The 23,999-nt window shown below is 42.3% G+C and overlaps 1 protein-coding gene across 4 annotated transcripts in view; it reads right to left on the bottom strand.

Moving 5' to 3' along the window:
* Positions 1 to 23,999, bottom strand: part of SLC26A5 (solute carrier family 26 member 5) — a 56,501-nt gene that overhangs the window by 14,332 nt on the left and 18,170 nt on the right. For 3 of the 4 annotated variants that reach the window (XM_079931711.1, XM_079931710.1, XM_079931712.1), the window contains exons 3-14: positions 20,978 to 21,182; positions 18,876 to 19,015; positions 15,197 to 15,307; positions 13,942 to 14,108; positions 13,231 to 13,395; positions 11,129 to 11,281; positions 8,353 to 8,435; positions 3,599 to 3,746; positions 2,430 to 2,543; positions 1,563 to 1,640; positions 787 to 882; positions 468 to 574 (exon numbers count right to left, since the gene is read on the bottom strand). In XM_079931711.1, coding sequence (XP_079787837.1) covers positions 468 to 574; positions 787 to 882; positions 1,563 to 1,640; positions 2,430 to 2,543; positions 3,599 to 3,746; positions 8,353 to 8,435; positions 11,129 to 11,281; positions 13,231 to 13,395; positions 13,942 to 14,108; positions 15,197 to 15,307; positions 18,876 to 19,015; positions 20,978 to 21,129 — 1,514 coding nt within the window. In that variant the 5' untranslated portion in view covers positions 21,130 to 21,182. Of the gene's footprint in view, positions 1 to 467; positions 575 to 786; positions 883 to 1,562; positions 1,641 to 2,429; positions 2,544 to 3,598; positions 3,747 to 8,352; positions 8,436 to 11,128; positions 11,282 to 13,230; positions 13,396 to 13,941; positions 14,109 to 15,196; positions 15,308 to 18,875; positions 19,016 to 20,977; positions 21,183 to 23,999 lie in introns of those variants that run through there. The other variant, XM_079931713.1, reaches the window with a different exon arrangement.

Below are 23,999 nucleotides of genomic sequence, written 5' to 3'. Positions count from 1 at the left end.
GATGACAGGTGATAATATTTCAGGGTGGAGGAAGGAACCGCTGAAGCCCCACATATGATAACTTGGTGTCAGCGTCTGCTCCATGTTATCAAAACCTATGTCAGCACCCGGTGCCAAAGCAGACTGCAAGAACACACAGTTCATTTACCCTCACAAGAGGGTAAATAAGCCAGGGTGCCACAGGGGCCAGAGTGGCAGGAACCATGAGACAAACTAGGCTCTTTTAAGAGAATCACTGATGGAATTATAAACTGTGATAGAGTAGAGCATCTGGCATGATCATATTGAGTTTTTCATTTGGCAGTTTGTTTATTTAGTCAACAAGCCCCATGAGTCCTCAGTTCCCTTTCATGCTGACCAGAAGTAACCAAAGAGCTTACTTTGACCAGATCGAGCTTTGATCTACGTTTAAACTCACTGTTGCAGTCTCAGGCAGGATGCACACCCATGCCAATCTGTGCACTCACCTCTGTGTTCTGTAAATTACAGTCATCAGTGCGATGATCACAGCAGTAATCAAGCCATAGTCCAATCCCAGGAACAAGGAGGAAACAAAAGTAGTAAGCCAGATGGTCTAAACAAAAGACAGAAAGCTTCAGGTAGAATCATGTGAAAAATTTCCTACGAGTTACACACACACACACACACAGAGTACCTAGCCTTGTTGCCTAACTGGATACTGCATATAATAACTGGCCACAGTAACTTATCTTTCTCACATTTTTATCAGCAACAATACATTTGTTGCTATGACATATTCACCTAGCAATCACCTTTGTTACTTACCAGCTCTATCTTGCTGGTTCTCCAGAAAAAGGGGAGATCTGAGAATTGCATAAACATTCCTTTCAGGTTGACGATCACAATGGCCGACAGCACAGCCTGAAACACAGCACATTCATGCGTGCCTCTCCTCTTGTGTCCAGAGACCCCCCTCTGCTGGCCCTTCACTGTCCTGCAGCTGCCCTCCCACCGTCCTTTCCCCACTCCCTTCCTACAGGGCAGTGATGGTACATGTGGAGACAAGAACACCTGGATTTTCAGGACTTGGTTAGCTAAAATGGGACTTGAAAACCAGACTTATAGCCTAGTAGCAAACCTGCATGGTGGTCAAGAGGTTCAGAATTAAATGGCACTCAAGGACTTATCTCACCCATGGTCTTCCTGCACTATGATTTTCTCTAAGCTATAGCATTCCTGAGCTCTACTAGATTAAATGTTCCAGTAACTAAACGTTTTATGAGTGTAGGCCATCTCAAATTTTTAATGGGAGTATAAGGTCATAGAAGATCAAAGAGAGAAGAACCTTGGAGATTAGCCAAACCAAAACCTCCACTTTGCAGATAAAGAAACTGAGAATCAAAGATGCTGAGATGGCTTTCCCTAGGTCCCAGTTGCTGGCAGACTGTGGAACAGGATATTGATCCTAGCCTTGGCCCTTTCTCATACCACCTCACTAGGGTTACAGTAAAAACCCATGAGACAGCCACAAAAATATAAACAAATAAAATAGCAAAGTCTCTATACATGAGAAAACCTCACACCAAATCTAAGCTACATACCTGGGGTAATGATTCAAAGAGGAATCCAGTGGCTAATATGACCAGCAGAATCATTAATGAGGCCAAACAACCTGCAAGCTGAATGAGAGAAGACACGTGGAAGGGGCTTTTAGGAGACCTGAGTAAGAGGCGGGGCATAGGTTGGTCTTAGTCTTTTGATAATCACTGTGGGAAGATATGGCTTCACATAAGTCATCCATACCATTACATAAACCTGTAACTCATTCCCACTCCCTGAGGTTTTGGTTCCTCATATAGCCTTTAAACCAGAAGCTGAAATATTTAAATACCCTGAATGAAATGCCCGTGCCAGGGGTGGGGGAGAGGAGATGTATGGTGCTGACCCAAGACTCACAGGGGCCAGAAGAGTTCAGATAAGACTTTTACCATCCAAAGTGGTAGCCACTAGCCACAGGTGGCTATTTAAATCTTAAAAAGTAAAATTAAATAAAATTAAAAATTCAGGTCTTGGTTGCACTAGCTACATTTCAAGTGCTCAAGAGCTACATGTGGCTAGTGGCTGCCATACTGGACAGTACAAATATCAAACATTTCCATCACAGCAGAAGGGTCTATTGGATGGTGCTGGCATCCTGCCCATACTCACTCTCAGGCTTTCATGACAACATCCTATGTCTGAACTTTGAGGTTTACTGGTAGCAGGGAGTGTTGTTTAATTTTTCGATTTGACTGGCGAATATACCCCTTTTCTGTAGATTCAGTTCCTTGTGATTTGCTTCAACCAATCATGCCTTTCTCTGATTCATACACAGCTCACTGGAGCATGGATCTTCAGGCAGAATACAATCAACAGATTAAAGTTTATCACCCAAATCACCAGACCTTGGAGGCCAGTTGCATACGCACCTGTGTCTTCCCTCCAGTTCCCTCCTGGACAAGGCTTCGAGACAAGGAGCATGAAATTGCAAAAGTCTGGAAGAGTGAGCCAGTGGAATTGCACAGTCCCAGGGCAATGAGCTCCTTTTCCACGTGGAAGCAAAGCACAAAAGAGATCAGTTATTTTTCAGGAAGCCAGGCATGATGGCCCATTTAATGCACATTTTCAGCAGTATAGGCTGTCTCTTCATTCCCTTTCCAGATACAAGAATTTGTTTAACATGACTTCAAAACAGGAATTAATGCATTAATTTCTTGAATTAATTCAAGAAAAACACCTTGAATTTTTATTGTGTTGGAGATAAATTTTGCGCTCACCACCTAGCCCCCTCTTTCCCAAACACACTCTCTACACAAATAATGCTTTTGTTTTTAAAGAAAACTGCAGCAAAACGGACAAAATATTTTTGTCGTTTAAGAGAAAGTTATTGGTGAACAGGACTGCTGGCATCTTTTAAATGCCTGGGCTCTTGCTCATCAAGGAACCCCTGCCAGTGTCCTCTTGGGACCAGTGAGTGGGTCCTGATCTCAGGGCAACTTCCGGGTTTCCTAGACGGATTACTGTGTCTCGTATGAACATGGAGCGTCTCGTCTCCTCTTAGAAGTGCACAGTGTGAATTTCTAAGATAAATACACACTGGGTATTTATCTTAGAAATAAATAATGGCTCACAGTATTCAGATTCAATACTTTATCTGTAGCTATCTTATAAAAGAAGGCGGAAAAGAATGTATTGTGGGGTTTAAGTGATGAATCATAAACTCAAAGTTCAGTGAACAAAGAGAAAGAAGGCTTTCCTGTGGAGTAAAAATGGTTCTGGAAAACGTTAGATTCTCAGGCTGTGAGCTTTAAAAATAGGGATAGCGCCTAGAGGAGCATGGCAAACTGTCCACCTCAGAGTGGAGACTGCACCTACTGATGAGGTGAGGTAGGAGTCTGGACCTCAGTGTTCTGATGATGTAAGGCACACAAATCACGAAAAAATTGTAGCGTTGAATAAATACATGCTTCAAATACATCCATCACCAAAGTAATTTTTTTTTCTACCAAGATGGAGAAATCCAGTTTATTTGTCTCCTATAGTAGAGCAAGATGACTGTGCCACCAGGAAACATCCGCAGGAAATTAATGAGTTTTACCTGATTGCCATCGACCTGGTAGCCATGCTTATTCGCCAAGGTCTTGGCCATTGAGATGGTCACAGAAAATCCAACGATCGCTATGGCAATGGCGTCCACGTACACAAGGTGGAAGAGGCTGGTGTCCGGATTGGCCGGAGGTAGCAGCCTGAAAGGTGAAGCTGACTTTAACCTGGGCATTGTGACCACTGGAAAAAAACATGCAGCTAGAGGGGAGCACTGTAGGGGGGCATTATCTGCAGATGAGGCGATCAACACTTGGGTACTTGTTTGGCAAAAAGCAGGGCCCTCTTTGACACACAAGTTCTTTCCAGGCCCCAACCCCAGAGTGCCGGCTTTCTACCTGAATGGGTTATCAGCAGAGATCAAATGCCGTTTTATTTAGAAAAGGAGTAACCTCATACCTCACGGCAGCCCGTATGGCAGGTGTAAGTAAGACTCAGAGCAGGTAGAGGAGAGGGTCAGCGAAGCGCTCAGATGCCACAAGACATTCGAACCAAAAACTGAGGTGAGGAGGGAGGTGGACAGGGGTTATGATATCAGAGAATTACTACTGTCCGGGCAACACTAGGTACTCACTGCTCTCCCTTGCTGTTTGATGTAAGGACCCTGCTTCTTCCCTGGATCCCTTTAGGTGAGTGTCTAACATGGGAAATGAGCAGCAGATTATACTCCTTGGGTCACATCTGGGAATCTTAGGAATCTGGAGGGGCCAAAAGCGTGGCTCCTGGAGCTCCCCAATGGAGAACCTAATTTTTGTGGTCCATTCTTATAGTTTGGAACCTTTGTCCTAAAAGAACAGAATAGGCGTTCCCCAGAATGGTACGGGGGAAGGGGCAAGAGAGGTTTTCAAAGGCACCTGCTCCAATTCAAGGCACTGGGCTAAATAACAATATCAATTAATTGATGTACAATATTATTACTGTTACAGTCATTCATTAGGCGCTTCCTCTTGTGCCAGGTTCTGTGTTTATCTATCTCCAACAGCACTGTGAGCTAGGTACCATTATAATCCCCATTTTACAGATGAGGAAAATGAGGCATAGTGAGGTCAAGTAACTTGTCCAAGGTCAAACAGCTCATCTATTAAGTACAACAAAAACCACAAAGAACCCGTCTCTCCACACTATTTCTCATACTGTGTCATATCACAGTGACAAAAGGGCTGTCTCAGCTTCTGAGGTAAGGGAAAGGGAGGGGAGCAAAGGAACCTAACATATGTTAAGCCTAGATTATGTGCTACATGCTTGATATATGTCATCTCATTTGCCCTCAAAACAATCCTTTTCGATGGGTGCCATTATTACCCCGATTTATACGTGAAAAAATGGATGCTTGCAGATGTTAAGTAATCTGCTGAAGATGGAGCAGGGAATCAGACGCGGGGGGTCTGCCAATAGAACTCACTGTCTTTTCCTTGCACTTTGCTACATAAGCACTAACCAGGAGAGAAGGCCTGGCAGCAGGTTTGGGTCTGAGGAATAAGAATATGAGAAAAGAATGTATGCTGCAATGAGTGAAGAGAAGTAAACCAAGGAACATGATATATTGCCGTGAAGGGGATCTCTAACAGTCAGCTGTCACTTTCTGGACACTGTATTATATATTTAGGGTGTGTGTGTGTGTGTGTGCAGATAAGTGTGGTAGTTTGTTTCCAAATACAGCCACCACCAATTCCTCGCATACTTCTGCGTGCTGCTCCCCTATCTAGATGTGGTCTGTTTCCCCTCTGGTTGAATCTGGGCTGGCCTTGTGATTTGCTTTGACCAACAGAATGTGGTGGGAGTGATGTTGCATGAGTGCTGTAAGCAGCCTGGCAGCTTCTGCTTTTGTCCTGTTGCCCTGAGCTGACACCTAAAGAACATGGCTACCCTGCTGGAGACCCGTATGGAGAGAAGATGCCAGCCAGCCCTCAGCTGTTCCAGCCACTGCAGCTGAGCTGTCAGACATGTGAGCGAGGCCTTCTTGGATCCTCCAGCCCTGGTCACCCCTTCAGAGTCTGCAGCTGCCTGAGAGACCCCAAGGGAGACAACCACTCAGCTGAGCCCCACCTACACTGACAAACTGCGAGCAGATAAACGGACATTGTTATAAGCCACTGTTCTTCGGCAGTGAGACTCACAGAACACTGAAGCAGTATGACTGTATACAGATAGGAAGTCAGGGAGGCATTATTGGTTGCCTGCCTGGTTTTGGGCAAAGTTCCAGAAAGATAAGGTTTCTGGGAAGCCAAGTTTCAAAAAGGTAAAATGTTCTTAGTTTTAAAAAAAAATGTTTAGCTCTCCTAGAGCCTGCGTGCCACAACTACTGAAGCCCGTGCTCTGCAATAAGAGAAGCCACTGCAACGAGTAGCCCGTGCACTGCACTGCAGAGTAGACCCCGCTCGCTGCAACTAGAGAAAGCCTGCGTGCAGCAACGAAGACCCAACACAGCCAAAAATAAATAAATTAAATAAATAAATTTATTAAAAAAAATTTAGCTCTCATACGTAGAGGGAAAGCAACATATTTGGGTATAATGCAATAGGGAAAGGAAGGTATTAGGTAGGAATGATGGTGGCATGTGAATTATTTTATTTATTTTTTTTTTGGCATGTGAATTTTTAAAAGGAGAAATCTAAGCGTGAAAATTCACATGTAGATTACTTGTGATTAGTTATTGAATAGGGTTATCTACTGGATCCAAAGACACATGTTTATCACATGACGAATTATGTTAGTGAGCCAGGTGTGAGGTAATGGAAAGATCACACAACTGGGTATCAGAAGATTGAGTTCTGGGTCCAGGCTGGGACATACCAAACTTCACTCACGTCTCTCAAATGTCACCTTCCTTGATACCCTACCTAAAACAGCAACCCCAGCCCCTCCTATCTCTTACCTGGCTTCCCTTGTCTTCGTAGCATGTCTCACTATTGATGTATTGTCTATCTCTCCTAGTAGAATATAAGTTCCATGAGACCAAAGGCTTTTATGCTTGCATGTTCACTTTTGTTTTTAACTGCTGTGTCCCTGGCACATAATAGGCACTCAATAAACATATGCTGAATAAATGGGAATAAATGAACTTTCTTCTCTGCTAAATGAAGATAACATATATCAACAGTGTAATTGTGAGCATCAACTGACATGGTGGGTATAAAAGTACTTAAAAAATTGTAAGTGCAAATAGAAAAACAAGGGTCATCACTGTGTTATACCTTTACATTGAATCATAAGTAACATGTTTATGACAGCAGTTCGCTGAAGTTGAATGCAGGCTTCTGAACTTTGGCTTAAAAAGCAACTCCTGCTGCCTGTGCTTCCCTGGAGATTCTTAGGTGGTTCCAGGGGCAAGGCCTGATGGAATATACCAGGTCCTGTCAATGTCCAGCATCTGGGCAAATGTCTGACTCTTCTTTTGGAAAGAGAGAACAGAGTGGCAAGAAAGAGACAGTACCAGGAACAGAAAGACAGAGACACGCAGAGCGGTACAGAGATAGCTAGAGTATCAGAGAGGGACAGAGTGAGACCAGGAGAGGCTCGCAGTCACGCTCACTCCTTCAATAGTAAAAATTTTAAAATGTAGAATTAGGTACAAGAAAAACAGATGAAGCAAAGAAGTAATATATGATTTAAAACTAGAAACCTGATTGAAATAATGAGCCACAGAACTTTCAATTAACATGTCTTGAACGTGCATGCCAAATGCTACACTGGCTGCTTTAGACACATTTTCTCCTGTAACTCTCACAACTGCTCTTGAGATAGTCATCAATTACCATGCTTACCTAGCAGGGGAGGAAACTGAGGCTTTGAGAGGATAAGTGACTTGCCCAAGGTCACAAAGCTACTAAGTGGCAGGCTAGATTTAGCTTTTTAGCTCCAAAGCTTTTTTTGCTTTTAGCTCCAAAGCTACCCAGGAAGAGATCTAAAAAACCAATAAATGCTAAATAGGAAACAGAACAAAACGAAAACCCACATGCCATTTGTTGGTAGGACTGTAAAATGGTGCAACCACTTTCAAAAACATTATGGAGGTTCCTCAAAAAGTTAAAGCAGACTACCATATGATCCAGCAGTCCCACTTCTATGTACATACCCAAAAGAACTGAAAGCAGGGTCTTGAGGAAACACTTGCATACCCATGCTCACAGCAGGATTATTCACAATAGCCAAGAGGTGGAAGCAACCCAAATGTCCACCAACAGATGAATGCATAGACAAAATGTGGTATATACATAAGGTGGAATTTTCTTCTGCTTTAAAGAGGAAGGAAATCCTGTCACATGCTACAACGTGGATGAACGTTGGTATTATGCTAAATGAAATAAGCCAGTCACAGAGACGGCAAGAGTACTAGAGTACTAGAGTACTCGGAGTACTAGAGTAATCGGATTCATAGAGAGAGAAAGTAGGGGATGGAGGGAAAGGAGAATGGGGAGTTATTGTTTAATGGTACAGTTTCATATTTGCAAGACGAAAAAGTTCTGGAGATCTGTTTCACAACAATGTGAATACGCTTAACACTACTGGACGGTACACTTATGAATGGTTAAAATGGTTAAGTTTTATGTTATTTTTTTCTTAACCACAATAAGCCACCCCCCCACACACACAGCCAAAAAAACCAAACTCAAACCCCCCCAAACCCTCAGCTATTTGATACGTAGGAAAAAAAAAGATTGTTCATTGCAATACTAAAGCAGGACTTCGAAGCAGTAATAGATCCCTTGATTATTCAAGTCACACGGTTACTTGAAACTATTTTCCTACCCCAGAGGAAGTGTCCCAACGACATCCACATTGTACGATTCATGCAGGCTAAACCCAGCTGAAATGCCAGTTCCCATAACCACCTGAAACAGACACAAAACCAAACGTACCTTTAGAAATGAACATTCAAACACCACAAAAATAAGCTTCAAAGAACTTGTTAGCCAAGCCAAATCTATTCTCACTTTCTCGGTTTTTTAAAAAAAGAATTACAGTTAGCTTCCAGCAATTCTAACTTCTCCTAATGACCCTTCTCCACAAAATTAAAATGGACTCTACAGCCTCCTTGTGGCCTGGAATTCTTTTCTCTTTACTTTGTTCTGTTCCATCCCGAGGCATTTGGCTAGTTGGCTACAAACAAAGAAACCATAAAACCTTTCAGGGGTTGGCTTTGCCTTTGGGGCAGGTAAAATGAGGCTCTGGACAAGGTGGCACAAATAAAGGACATGAAATACGTATTGTGAGGGTGGTACAGTGACAGTGTATCATTATAACATGTAGGTTTGGATCTATTGCACAATCTTTCTATGGACTCTTGTTTCCAGGACAGCAGCACCAAGGTGGTTAGAGGCCTCCACCAGCACCCCATGGCTATCTTCTCCCATGTCTGTTGCCAAGTCAGGGTCAGGGTGAAACCGCCCATCACGGAGTGTGCTTGTACATAAGGTTGCCTGGATTGTCGGGGCACAGATTCAGTCTGTGTGTAAAGTACAAGCCTTAGTGAGCTACAAGAAGAGAAAAATAACAGAAGGAGAGACAGCAACTTTCTTCATCCCAAAGAACCACTGCTTGTAGAACTTTCTGAGTGGGTTATCCAGGAGCGAAGGCATAGGGCTGGCCAGGGAAGGGAGCCAGACCCCCACCAAAGGGGGCTGCTGCAGGGAGCCAAGAAGAAGGTAAGCTCATTATCAGACACAGCAGCCCGAGAGACCAAGGTTGTGGCTGCTTCCGGCCGCTATGATGAAATGCCCCTTCTTTGTTGGTTGCAATGTCTGTCCCCCTTAATTACATCCGTTGTGCATCGCAAACTGGGGGAGTGCCCAGAAAATTCAAATCCACAGGATACACATGGCTCAAGTTCCTGAAGCATCAACTTTATGCAGTGATAAATAAATTGAAACCAAAGCTTTCCTACCAACACAAACAGATGCATTGTGAAAGAGAATGCAGAACCCCAAACAATTTTATGATAAAAAAGGAACTGTATGTTTAATGAGAGTCATGAAGATTCTGTCCCAAATTTTCCAGTATGGCTTCCCTCTCCCTTGCTCTGAGGAGCACACAGATAAGAAGTTAAAAAAAAAACCCAAAAAACAAAAAACAGGTTCAACCATAATTTTAATGATAGAATTCTGGAGAACCATTGCCCTGGAAAACATGAAGGAAACTTTAAAGAGAATCTGGAAAGTGGACAAAACTAGGATCCCAAGCCAGGAAAGTCAGTCTTCATCATTTACTTCATGATTAGGGCCTGCCTTTCTCCACTGCCATGCGAAGGAGCTGAGAACCTCTTGCTGTTCTCCAAGAGGAAACAGGAACTCTGGGCCCAACCCCAATGAGAGAACAGGTCTTAAAACAGTGAGAGACAGTCCAATTCGGGTATAGACAAGATGAAAGCAAGGACAAGGGTCAAAGGGCCTGGCTTCTTTGTGAGCTATACGAGCCAGTGGTTCTTGTGGCTGGAACTTTTAGCTAGATTTGGATCAGACACCTATACTTTTTATTGCTTCTCCTTGTGGCTCCTGAACTATACACCAGACACAAGAGGGAAGAGATATGGGAACATATGTGTATGTATAACTGATTCACTTTGTTAAAAAGCAGAAACTAACACACCATTGTAAAGCAATTATACTCCAATAAAGATGTTAAAAAAACCAAAAATAAAAAATAAAAAATAACTATACACCAAAGTGCTCCAGGCTCCCAAGGAGAACTCACCAGGACACTGTGGGACATGACTTTCAAGGAAAACAGTGACACGTGTCAGACACCATGCAAACTTCTAGTTTGAGGTAGTTCACAGTTTCGATATTAGTTCCTACTACATTCCTTTCAGTCACACCACATGTTTGCAAAGCTGGGCATTCAGTGGTCACTGTGATAAAAAAGCAGGTACCATGCAAAAATCAAAGTGAACAGGAAATGATGGTAGTGGTGTCCATCTGATTCCCAGGTTTGAGGGATTGTGAAGTGCCCACCAGCCGCCATACGCGTTCATTGATAAATTACTGTGGTGATTTAAGAATGTCACAAAATATATTTTATTTCAATATATGTGCATTATTTTTACAAACAGTTCTTAAGTTGTTAGACATAAATACGTATGAAGTTGTTTGGACCTTACTACTTAGTAAATGGAACTATTACTTTTGGCCTAGGAGTGCCAGGAACCAAGAAAGTTTGGGAACCTTCGTCATTTGCTCTTTTCAGAATGGAAACAGCTTACTTTTTTCAGGTTATTAAAGTTTATATGTTCATTATAAAACAATTAGACAATAAAAACTTTGAAAAAGAAAAATCTCCATAATTTCACTCAAAGATAGTTTACATTCACATTTTTATGGACAGACTTCAGCTATATTTTAAAAATCATCCATGACTCTGCTTTAATGCTTTTCTCTTCTTGTCAGTGTATTTGTAAAAGTTCCCCTTGACAAATTCCAACCTTCTCTTGGCAGAAGTGAGAGAAAAGAGGTCAAGTCTCCTCCTCCCGGGTCCACTTCTAAACCCCACACAGAAACAGGTAGGCGTAAGCTGCTGGACGCTGACTTACCGCAAAGAACTCTAAAGGGATGGGCGCTGGCAATTTTTCTTTAAATCTCTCATTAAACTCCTTGCCACCCAGCAGCAAACCAAAGACCATCAGCCCAACGCCTAGGGAACACACGTTGAGGTTTTTAACATTCTGCAACACAGCAACTGTACTCTGTAACACAGTGAACACTGGATGTTACATCAAGCAAGAGCCCCTGAATAGACAGAGACAGTCTAGTGCTCTAATTCACACCAGCCATCCCATTAGTGGACATTTCTAGCTAAAGGTTCTCAGGCTGAAGTCTCTCTCTCTGCAGCTTTCACCAATTAGGAGTCATTTTTACCCAGTCATACATCTTGGTAGTTGTAATCCTTACCTGACAATCTTATATTACAGTGTTCTTTGCTACGCTAACATCTCAATGTAGAATGGTAAAATTCAGAAAAGTAACCCTGAAGCTGAGTCCTGAGCATTAGGAAAGGATTAGGGGTAATATCAGCAAAAAAATCCATAGGTAAATACATACGAAAGCTTTTAGGAGCTGAAAGAGGGAGAGAAATCACTGTTAGCAGATGAAAGACGAAATCACTGTTAGCAGATGAAAGTGAGCTTTGAAGGGAAGAGAGTGGCTGAAGCTTGGAAAGAAGCCCAGGAAAGTTAGAGAAGAAAGCCGCTTAATTTTCTCCTAAGGCTGCCGTCTCGGCACCCCAGATGCAGTCAGTACTTATCTGGACCCTGGGAAAGCAGGTTACCACCGAGCCCAGGCTACACACTTTTCCTATCAATGCCTAGGAGCATTCTCTAGTATGCTTGTCTGTTCTATTTCCTTTGTGACAAGGCATTTTGAGAAATCTCAGAGTAAGAAGCATGTTACCAGCTATTACGGGAAATGAAGAATTGAGTTATTTAGGGAATGCTCCCACAGTTGGACTCCATTCTAATCAGTGAAGGACTCAATTTAACTGTTACTTCCTCAAAGTGACTTTCCTAGACCCCTAATCTAAAGCTCTCTCTATTCAACTTTCAGAGCAGCCTGATTTTTTCTTCAGAGCACTTAACACAATTTGTACTTAATTACATATTTATGTGATTAGCAGTTTACTATGTGTCTTCCCATTGGACCGTAAACTCACTGCTCTGCCTAACACAGTGTCTGACACGTCAATACCTCCAAAGGCTATAGACCTCTCATTCCAAGGATAGCTTCAACAGCATCTCAGTTCTGGTATGTAGTGCTTACACTGTCATTTGGTTTTAATAATTTTCGTAACTTCCTCTTTATCCATGGTTATTTAAAAATACATTTTTGGTTTCCAAATGTATGGGGGTTTTAAAGCTATATTTAGTTATTGATTGCTAATTTACTGCACCATGTGAAACAACGCTGCATTTTTAGAATTTGTGATCAGTTTTACGTGACCACTCTCAACGTGATCAGTTATTACCATTGTTACCTACGTGCTTGCAAATAATTTATATCTTCTCTGAGTTGGGTAGAAGGATCTATGTCTATTTTATTAAACTGGTTAATTGTGACAGTTACACAATAGATCCTTTACAGACTTATTTTTTTGCCTGCTTGAGTAAGCAGTTTTTGAGAGAGATCTATTATCCCATAATGCCTTTAAATTATTTGTTAGTTCCCAAAGATAATCTAATTTGTCTTAAGAAAAAAGCAGTTTCTTTAGCTAACTAGAGTCAAGGTGAAATAACCAAATAAAGACGTAACCAGGGACTTCCCTGGTGGTCCAGTGGTTAAGACTTCGTGCTCCCAATGCAGGGTGCCTGGGTTGGATCCCTGGTCAAGGAACTAGATCCTGCATGCTGCAACTAAGACCCAGCACAGCCGGATAAATAAATAAATATTAAAAAAAGACCTAACCAAAAAATTCCTTGTGAGGTAGATAGTATCATATATTAAAGAAATGAGACTTTAAGGTTTAATTTTCCTTGTAGTGCTCTTCTCAGAAAAGCCTTAGAATAACTAAATCTCCTCCATTTTATTGAAATTCTTGGACATAAGAAAAGTGAGCCTTGAAGGTAAAAGAGATACAGAAGAGAAGGGGGAAAAATAAAGAAGGGAAAACAAGTACCAGTAAGTCGGGAAGTTGCTTACTTACATACACCACTGAAAAGATCCCACTGTACCGCTTTGTTTTAACTCCAAACAGGTATTTTAACATGGAGGTGAAGACATGCACAGCTGCCGCAGTGGTAAACCCACGGACCAGGGGCTCCGTGAGATATATGGCCACAAATCCAAACCTACAGACACCTAGGCAAAACTTTTTTTTTTTTAAATGACAAAGAAACAAATAAATCACATGATAGGTCACGAAGTTAAAACCAACAGAAAACATTAAAAAGTTCTTTCTGGACCATTTTCTAATACTACAAACTTGCACCTGCAGCAAGTTAAGTAGCTAATAAATCAATCACTGGTTATGCAGAAAACAACGGAAGGTTTGGAAGGGCCTGGAGCCCCACGGAGCAATGGGCACCCCCGTACTCTCTCTGTCCCTCAGAAGTGGGGGTAGGCTTAGTCATGTCACTTCCTGCTCCTTCCAGGCCCTCTTCCCATTACTAACCCATCCCGCTTCAAGCTAGTCTTGCTTTTGGAATCTCTAAAGTATCCAACTGAAGCTAGCTAGTTCCTATTCAGTATCAATTTAAGTAAGGCATGCAGTGGGACCGGCGTTCCTGAGCTATGAACCCTGAGCTCTGGAGTTTTGCTGGCTGACCCTATCCACCATGTAGACCAGCCAAGTGTGCTCAACAGATATTTATTAAATGAGCAAATGAGAGCCCATTTCCACATCTGTGAGTCTTACCTGAATGATTCCTGTAAGTAAGGTCACAGACATGGCGACTTTCACTCTCAAAGCATCTCTTGCCTCCGTACTGTTGGTTGCGTTTACTCCTCCTGGAATGACTATATCATCTGGTACTAATCGAACAGCCACGCCGCCTATCATCAGGCTAATAACTGCAAATGGACCTGAAATAAGGAAGCATTAATCAGGGAAATTATGTTCAGTATGTCTGATGTGGTTGTTTCCAGTACCCCAGGAGACACAGGTAAGGTCAATAAATCCTCCTTGAAATAACACTGCACTGTGACAAAATCTTCCGTCCCACACACTCTTCTAGAACCCTGACATTTCCCCATGAAGAGGTGGTCTAATTCCTCTCTCCTTGAATCTGGGTGGACTTGTGACATGCTAGTAATCAAAAGAATGCAGCAGAAGCGATACTGCGTGACTGCTGAGGCCAGGTAACAACGGGTGATGCGGCTTCCACCTGAGAGCTGTACTGCTCGCTTGTGCTGCAGCCCTACAGGCAAGAAAGCCCCAGTCAGGACCACGTGGAGAGAGGGTGAGGGCGGGAGGTAAGAAGAGAGGGAGGGGGAGTCCAGCCTTCCTGTAGCTGCTCTGGCTCTAGCTCCCACCTGACTCTTAACTGCTTGAGAGACTCCGAGCCTAAACTGCCCAGATGAGCCCTTCCCAAATCCTGACCCACAGGAACTGTGAGAGATAATCAAATGGTGGTTGTTTTTAGCTGCTAAACTTGGGGGGGGGGGTGTGTTACCCAGCAACGGACAGCTGAGACCTTGTGTGTGTTGGCTGGTGGCAGCCTCAGGCAGCATCAACACTATTATGAAATCCATACAAATCTGATCCTAAATACACTAAAGAGAAACCAAGTACAATTCAGTGCCTAAAATAAGATGAAAATGCATTATATGCATGGTAATTAGGAACTTGCAGCATCACTAATAAAACAGAGGAAAAAAAAGAGATGCAGGCAAATTGTATTATGCACTCAAGCACTTATTTCACAGATTTCAACAATTGCTCTTTTTACACAAGAAAACTGTCTTTTTCTATTATGCCCAGATTATGAGAAAGCTGCTAGTTCTAGAAATCTTGAGGGGGAGTGTATTCTTTAAAAGCACCTACTGGGTATACAGTAACAAACGTTGTTACTAAGCAGATGTCCTAATAACAAACATGCTGTTTCTCTGGCACACTGCAAAGCCTAGAAATCCAAAAGGAAAGGTACTAAAATATCAACTGTAAGGTTTACCTATGGATATGTGTCTGGAGGTTCCAAAAAAACAATACATGATAACGGGGTAAAATGAAGAGTACAGGCCAAACACCGGAGGCACAGCTGCCAGCATTGCAAAGGCTAAACCTGTGGGATAAAAAACCAAACAGAAACGGGGAGCTCATTAGAAAACAGAGGGCTATGTGTGTTTTTCTCTTGGTTCTTTCTCTATGATGAACAAGTGAAAATCATGTTAATTTAAGCAGATGTGTTTTAACATGCCCACCCTTCCATCACACTCTTACATGGAATCCTATATTTGTGTTCAGAGAGCCCAGGCTGAGACAGTTTTCCTTGTCATCTCCTCTTTGCCGGGGTGGGTTTTTTTCTGCTTTATTCTTTCCCAAATTACATAACGGCAGAAAGTCTTACTTGACTGGTGCAGTTGTAATCTGGTGTTGATGCCCAAATGCCAGCTGTTTCTCCAATGGGGTGTTTTTAGGGTTCTCTGGAGACCCGTTTTCAGTGAGGAACTCCCACTGTACTATTCCCTGGCCGATGTAATGCCGCCCCCACCGACCTAGGCCCCTTACAGGTTCCAGTTCTTACACCTCCTCCAGCTTCTTTCTGCTGGCAGCTGCTCATCCTGTAGGCAGACTTCTTGGGCAGGTACCTTTCAAATGAGCCAAGCCAGGTTACCTCCCAGGGTGCCCAGTTATCTGATGCTTTACCCCAGTAAACTGTGCAAGTGCAGGCCATGCCCACAGGAGGGGTCCTCTTCATTTTGCTGTCATAGGCAGTTCACACCCTTTCACCTGTAGATTTATTTTTTTTTGCAAGAATTAGGCAATAGTGCCCACAAACTCCAGGGGACACACGTCCAGTGCTCCAAGTGATTCTCTTGCAGTCCTTCCTTAACTTTAGGTGGAGGGGAAATGCATAGGGCTTTTTTCACCTTTCTCTCGAAAATTCTCATTCCAAATCTAGTATCAGTCTTCTTGTCCCCTTACATCCTGTTGGAGTGATGCACCGAGGAGAGAGCCTGTGTGTCATTCACTCATCGTTTTGTATGGATGGCCTGGAATCCCTCTTTAGAGCGTGTAAGCAATAAACACCCTTTGTTCTCAGCTTTGGGGCCTCACCAAGTGTCTGGAATAACTAGAAAGTTCATGCAATGCATTGTCATATTGTGGATAAGAACATTTTAGCAAAAGAAGAGTTGGGAAAGCGTCCCTATTTCATATGTAACAATATGGTAAGTTTAATGTTGCATTTAAAAATATTTTTTATTTCTAGCAAAGAAACACACGTCCATAGTATAAAAAGCCAAGCAGTACTAGGGAGGCTGGGAGGAAAAGCCAGCACTCTTCTGCCTTACTCTAGGTTCCACTCCCCAGAAGCACTCACTTCTAACTCTTTCAGCTGTTTTTCTACCATTTATCTCCATTTTTCTAAATCAGCAGTTCCTACATGAGAGGATTCTGCCCAGCCCCAGGGGACATCTGGCAATGTCTGAAGACATTTTTTATTACCAAGCCTGGGAGTGGGGCTGCTGCTGCATCTAGTGGGTAGAAGCCAGGGATGCTGCTACCCACCCTGCAATGCACAGGATGGCCCCCCACCACCAGTGTACATGGTACAGGTTGAGAAACCCATTCTACATAACCTGTTCACATTGTTACTTCTTGGTTTATCGTTGTACATATAAACTGTTGACCTTCTGTAGTGCCTATTTTTTCAGATTCCTCTAGGTTATGATTTCAGGATTATGTGACTTTTTTTTTTCCTTTCTAGAAAGTTTTGGGATCTTCTATTTATTCCTGGTATTCTGATATTTTACAATGGTGTGTCTTGTTTTAAGTTAATTTTTCACGAATTATGATGGGTACCTGATGGTTGCTCTCAGTCTGAAAACTCATGTATTTCAATTCTGAGAATATTCTTTGTCACTATAGCTCTTTTCTCTGGGTACAGGTGACCATCTGCCTTGTGCTGTAAGTTCTTGCAGGCTCTCTGGAGCTGAACAGGGCAAGGAAGAGCCTTTGTGAGCTCACAGTTCAATGGGTAGATGTTTACGTAATGTCTACAGGTCCAAAAAAAGTTGTGGAATGGCACTTCAGTAAAAAACCCAACTAGGCTAAATTCTGAGGATTTCTTTGACGTATTCATTTACATGCGTTCACTACAGCCATTTCCTGTGGCGCTGTCAGTCCAACTTGACTGAATGTCGGTCTAGCTCCTATTTCCCACTCCGGATGCTGAGCCTCTGTCTGCTCCTCCCCCTGCCCTCACCTCTGCCTTTAAATACATCCCTTTCTCTATCCTTGGGGTGTTGGTGCCAAAATTGTTGTGGAGAGTGGTCCTAAACCTGATTTAAGGCTTTTGTTTAACAGATTTAATAGATTCGATAACTCAGTCACTTGGAAAATTAAAAACTCAGCTAACTGATCACTGGGAAAATTTTTTTTTTTTTTTTTTTTTTTTTTACAAAGCGATTGTTCAGTAATTAGTTTTTGGGCAACTGGAGAAGGGAATAGATTTTCTGCCAGCTTACCTAGAGGCTGTTCAAGCCATTATCACCTTTTGACCACACTGAGTCACTGTCACCTCTAATTGGTCTCCCTACATTCATCCTGGTGACCTCTCGCCAGCCAAGTCCACTCCCCGTACAACAGTCTCGGTGATCTCTTACCAGAAATACCCAACTGAAAAAAGCACGCTGACAGCTTTCACTGCGCTCAGAACGAAATCCAAAGGGTCCCGTCAAGGCTGTGCACACCTGCCACTGCTCGCCTTGCCAGGCTCCAGCCCCTCACTCCCCACACTCCTAGCACCCTGCCTCTCTCATAATTCTTCAAACACCCAATTCTCTTCCTGCTAAATGCCTTCACACATGCTATCACTTCTTCCTGAAGTGCACTTCTTCTCATTCTTTACCTCCCTGCTACTCGTCCTTCAGGTCTCACTTCAATCTCACCTTCTTAAAGGGGTTTTTGTGACTTACCTACTTAAATTAGGTCCCCCTAGTATCACCATGTCAGAGTGCCCTGTATCTTCCTTCACAGTGTTTACCATCATTTGCAATAAAAACTGATGCGTGCTGTTATGTGCTTCATGTTTCTTTCCCTGATTGGATAGTTAGTTCCATGAAGATGGGGACGGCCAGGCAGATACTTGATAAATGTGTGTGAATAATCAATGAGTGTTTTCTTAAATTCTTATATCACATATAAAATCACACAAAGGCACAAGAATTCAGTATATCATGGTCCCTTGTAGTAAGAATATGGACTTATAAGTCAAGAACCTGAACAAGGACAACCCCTGAAAGAAACACAACATTGGAAATCAACTATACTTCAATAAAATTTAAAAAACAACAAAAAACAACAACAAAAAAGGACAACCTCAACAACATGCTCATGGAGTGACTGATTAACTTGGCGAGAGAAAGGCAATGCCCAGCCAGCTCCTACATGTACTGGTCTGTAAAACAGTATTACCACATTCTACAACTAATACCTCCGGGGCTTTTAAAAGGTTATTTAAAAGGGTTATTTCTGGAGAATTCCTTTAAACAGGTGAAGGTTACTAGAACTATAATGATAAAAACTATGAATTTCCAATCACGATGAAATTAAACAGAAAAATGGTCAAGCAACTGTTTGAGGAGATGGTAGCGAAGGACAGAAAGAAAGAAATATATTCTACTGACCTTGAGGAAGCTGCAGCACACCTGTGCTTATGCCTGAGACTATGTCACCCAACACATACTCCTTGAATCTGTATGCAGGCAACCACTTGGTTATGGGGAGGAACATGTAAATGATATTTCGTATTTTCTTAGGGGTACATCTGGAGAACAAAGAAATAGATAAAATGAGGATCATTTCTGTAGAGTTCACACCAAGGCATTTTCCCTTCCTCATATCCTGGAGCAGTAAGGAAGAATTCAAAACTGGTGCGGAGGATGACTCTTCTACTCTGCAGAGGTCAGAGACAAGAAGACCTGCTTATTATTATTATTTTAAAAAAAGAGGAACATCTGGGCTTCCCTGGTGGCGCAGTGGTTGTGAGTCCGCCTGCCGATGCAGGGGATGCGGGTTCGTGCCCCGGTCTGGGAAGATCCCACATGCCGCGGAGCGGCTGGGCCTGTGAGCCATGGCTGCTAAGCCTGTGCGTCCAGAGCCTGTGCTCCACAACGGGAGAGGCCACAACAGTGAGAGGCCCGCGTAACGCAAAAAAAAAAAAAAAAAAAGGAACATCTGAATTGTCTCCACTCTAATGCTCTACAACTGACCATGAAAAAAAATATTAGCTTCAAAATAGTTGAGATATCCCAGAAGCTATTATTTCAACAGGTGAAACCCTTAATGTGCTTCCTGTGTTGGTGTAAAGTGAAGTAGGGGAATTATTTACTGATTGAGTTAACTCTTGGATGTGGAACCAATGACCAGCATCTACCCACTTAGTTTTCCCTTTCCTTATAAAATGAAGGAAATTTTCACAGGTATTATGAGCTTTATGAATATGTCTCTGATTAGGTAAACTCAAAACACCATTTGTCACGGGAGCACTGTAGCTAAGTCTATGTCTGGTTATCTTGGTTAGGTGAACACCATACTGAAAAAACCAAGGCTTTGCAGTTAATCCCCGGATGGTTTAATTAACTTTGATACACAGACTATATTCTGGACCTCAGCCAGTCCTTTTGCCAGTCTATGCCTACAATCAAAGACATCAGTGAGTAAGAGTATGGACAGATGAGTTCCATCACCACTGTGACAGCCTCAAGTCCTCCTGGTGATGAGGAAGCAACTTATTCCATTTAAAAGGATAATGCATTACTGCAGCATGCATGGTATTTTATACAGTGCCTTTAGTGGTTAAGAGCATCTGGTAATTAGATGCAGGAAGATACGGGAAGCAAAATGTCAGGCAACTATGGCAAGAGCAATGAATTTGAGTGAAACAAACCAGATTTCATAGCAGTCTCCTGGTTTAGAAAATTGAGATATTAATAACAGCTGCATTTATATAGTGCTTGCCATGTGCCTTGCGCTTTGCATATATTAATAGGTTTTAACCCCAGGAACTCGATGATGTAAGCCCTAATTACTATTCCCATTTTACAAAGCAGGAAACTCAAGTGCACAGCTGGTGGGCGGCTGGGACTGGGATCAAAACTCAGACAGTCTGACTCCAGTGCAACATACCTTCAACCTCTCGTGATGTCACACCTAGAGCACAGGGTCACTGTGAAGCTTATATGAAGCTGTGGTCTCAAGGGTTCAGGAGGCAGCAATCAGATGGTTTGCAAAATCAGGTGTGCAATCAGGTACACATGTCAGGCACACATGTATTACACAGCCACGTTGCTGGCCTGGGAATGGTAAGTGTCCTAAGACACTGAGTGTCCTTGATAGCTTAGGTTGGGGACTTAAATGCATAGATTCAGGGTGTTGCCACATGGAGTAGAAGTCAAGTGGGAAAAAGAGGGGTTGGAGCATTCCTGAGAGACAAATGGAAGAGGTGGATATTATGTAGGTGGGTGGAGAAATGGAAAGTGGGTTGTTTATACAGACCTTTATACAGACATAAAGCATAGAAGGAATTGAATAAATATGGTGAAATATGTAATGAAGCTTGTGTTCCATCAAATATCTACCACTGAATGAACTGTGTGGACAGCTCTGCAAATCACGAGAGCTCACCATTTGTTTTTTCCTCCACATTGCCAGATTCTCTTTATACATTTGACCTTGCTTCTCTCATAAGTGAAAGACAGATTAAAGGAAATAAGTGGAAACAACATACGTGAATGCCTGTTTCAGCTTATCCCCAATGGATTCCGAAATCTTGTCCTTCTTGTGCAGTCTTTCCTGGAGGACCGGGTGACTAAAGATAGGTCTTTCCACATAGTACCGCTGGGTTGCTGCAAGGATTTCAGTTTCTTCAACATGATCCATAGTACTCTGAAATTATTCATCAATAGCAGGAGACGAGCATTTCCTGAATTTCACTAAGGGAGAAAATAAAAACTCTGTCAGATGCCAAAATCCTACTGATGACCGTTCCGATGCATCTCTTCTTGGCGGTATTATTGCAAGTTATTCTGAGGACCTCTTCATCTTTGGACACCCAGAGCATCTAACCTAGTGATCTGGACAGAGTAGGCACTAATAAATGAAAGGAAAGCAAAGTCAGTAAAAAACATGTTGTCTCTCCCAGGGCAACGAGGGGGTAGTGTGCATACTTTAAACAAAGGATCGTGTTAACTTCAGTGGCTAAATGCTGCAGCAAGTTGACTCCAAGTCAATATTAAGGGAACAGGGAATCAGGCTGACTCTAACCATTTACACATCAAAGAAAAAGAAAAAGGAGCAAGATCAGTGCTTAAATTGACCCTAAGTTTCTTGAAGGTACATTAGCCTCCTTTCCAATTCTGTATTCACATTTGGTTACTCCTTAAATTATTCTATGGTTCAGAGCTGAGGCTTATGTCTCCACAAGAGCTACAAGTTGAAAACATCAGTGCAATGTTATAATCATTTTAAAGTTTATTGTGTTGTCATGTGTAAGACTATTAGGATGACTGATATATCTATATTTATATCTATCTATCTACCTACCTACCTATCTACATAATGAATACTACTCATATGAGTAAAAGAAATGATTAAGGAATAAAAACCCAGTGTGTTTCTGCACATGGGAATGTGTACAAGGATGTTAATTGCAGCTTTATGACAGTGAAAAGTTGGAAAAAACCCAAATGTCTACCTATATGCAATAAAACATAAATTTTTGTATAGTCATAAATTGAACGCTATGCAGTAATTTTAAAAAAATGATCTAAATCTGTATGTCATCATCAATAAATCTCAAAAACTTAATTTTCAATAAAAATGCAAGGCACAGGTGGGTACTTCAAGGATGCAATTATTTAAACAAAGTTTAAAAACCTTACCAAGCAATAATGTAGGTTGTTTGTGTACACACATATATGTAGTAAATGTATGAAAGCACGCATGTCAATGACAAACACTAAGATCAGGATGTTGTTACCTCTGGAGAGAAGGGGAACGAGACTCGGAAGAGATAGGGAGCTTCAACTAACCAAATCTGCAATGTTCACTTTGTAAAAAAAAGAACTGGCACAAAAAGAGCAAAATGTTAAGATTTGACTAAGTCATGTGGTAAGTACACTGGTGTTTAATACACGACTCTGTCTGTAAATTTGAATGATATATTTTATTTTTTTATTATTATTATTAATTAATTTATTTATTTTTGCGGTACGCAGGCCTCACTGTTGTGGCCTCTCCCATTGCGGAGCACAGGCTCCGGACACGCAGGCCCAGTGGCCATGGCTCACGGGCCTAGCCGCTCCGCGGCATGTGGGATCTTCCCGGACCGGGGCACGAACCCATGTCCCCTGCATCGGCAGGCAGACTCTCAACCAGTGCGCCACCAGGGAAGCCCTGAATGATATATTTTATAATAAAAATTAAGTGCACAACAACAACTAAAGCCATCAGTCCTAACTGAAGGAAGTTAAGGGCAGAGGAGTTGGGGGTTAGCGTGGGTTAATGGTTAGGTGCCTGTGTGGTGACTGAGTGAAGGCGGGGGATTATTGATGCAGGTCAATCCAATTCCCTTATGGTGAAATCTTAACATTCAAATTGAAATTACGTTCATGTTTTCAACCAGGAAACTTCACGCAAAATAAATGCCTAAGTCTAAGGAGGCTGAAAATTTAAAAGTCTAGAATAAAAGGGAATTCTAGCAGCAAATGCAACTAAGTATCAGGACAGATGATATGAAAAGATAAGCCTGGAGAAAGAGGATTCTGCAGTAGAATCTGACAAAGTAAGATTGTACATCTTCTGTTTTACAGTTAGCAAGGCTGGTTGGCTTTTCATCTAACTTTTTATTTATTATTCCAGGAACTCATCATAATATCCAAAAATGACTGGGCTGAGGTATGCGGGTGGGGTCTGAAACACAGCAACACCACTCTGCCTTCCCCCTGCCCCCAACTCCTCCAGAACATCACGCAACAGCATCATAGAACCATATGCAATTCAGGCAACCTCCCATGCTGCTTTAAGCCTCTGTACCCATGCCCAGAGTTCCATTCACTCTGACAAGAAATTGTTTCTTTCCCCTCACTCTCCTTCCACTTTCTCCACACCCTAATCACTGTATCTTTCAAAACCCAGGTTTTGTCCTTTGCTTTCCTGAGTCCCCTCTCACCTGTAATCCCCCGTGATGTCGGTCTATACTCGCTGCTTCATATAATTTTCTGTTTCTTCCCACTGTATAATTATTGGTCTCCTCTTCTAGATTGCAAATTCCTTGAGGCAATACCATACCCTGAATTCCCAGGACCCAGTACAGTCCTTGTCTTACTGATGAACGTACACAGTCTTTGGACTGGTGCATCATGTTGTCGATAGTGTATGCCACGCCTCCTCTCTGTTACTTCATATTACAGAGGATTAAGTCTGCTCTGACATTTTAATTTAATTATTTATGCTTCTGGACACCTCCTCCTTGGTTGTCTTCTGTCCTACTTTAGAAAGATAACTTCCTTCTTGATATAGCCACTCAAAGAGAAAAAGACCAGGTAGATCTGAGGGAGGTTTAATAAGAATCCCTGTTGCAAAAACCTACTTTTACCACTGATTTTACTGTTACTCCACGTGAATATGCCCAGTTGTCGATGGGATGAATTGTGATGACCACGTCTAGGGATGTGTTATCATAGAAGGCAGCAGTGACCAAAACTGCCCTCTCACCACCTGGGGAAGGTTTTAAAGGACTGGTGTCTGGC

The sequence above is a fragment of the Stenella coeruleoalba genome, assembly GCF_951394435.1.
Source record: "Stenella coeruleoalba genome assembly, chromosome: 9".
In the NCBI taxonomy this organism is placed as follows: domain Eukaryota; kingdom Metazoa; phylum Chordata; class Mammalia; order Artiodactyla; family Delphinidae; genus Stenella; species Stenella coeruleoalba.
Note: the sequence above shows the minus strand (reverse complement) of the source record. Positions and strands in the feature narration are given on the sequence as shown.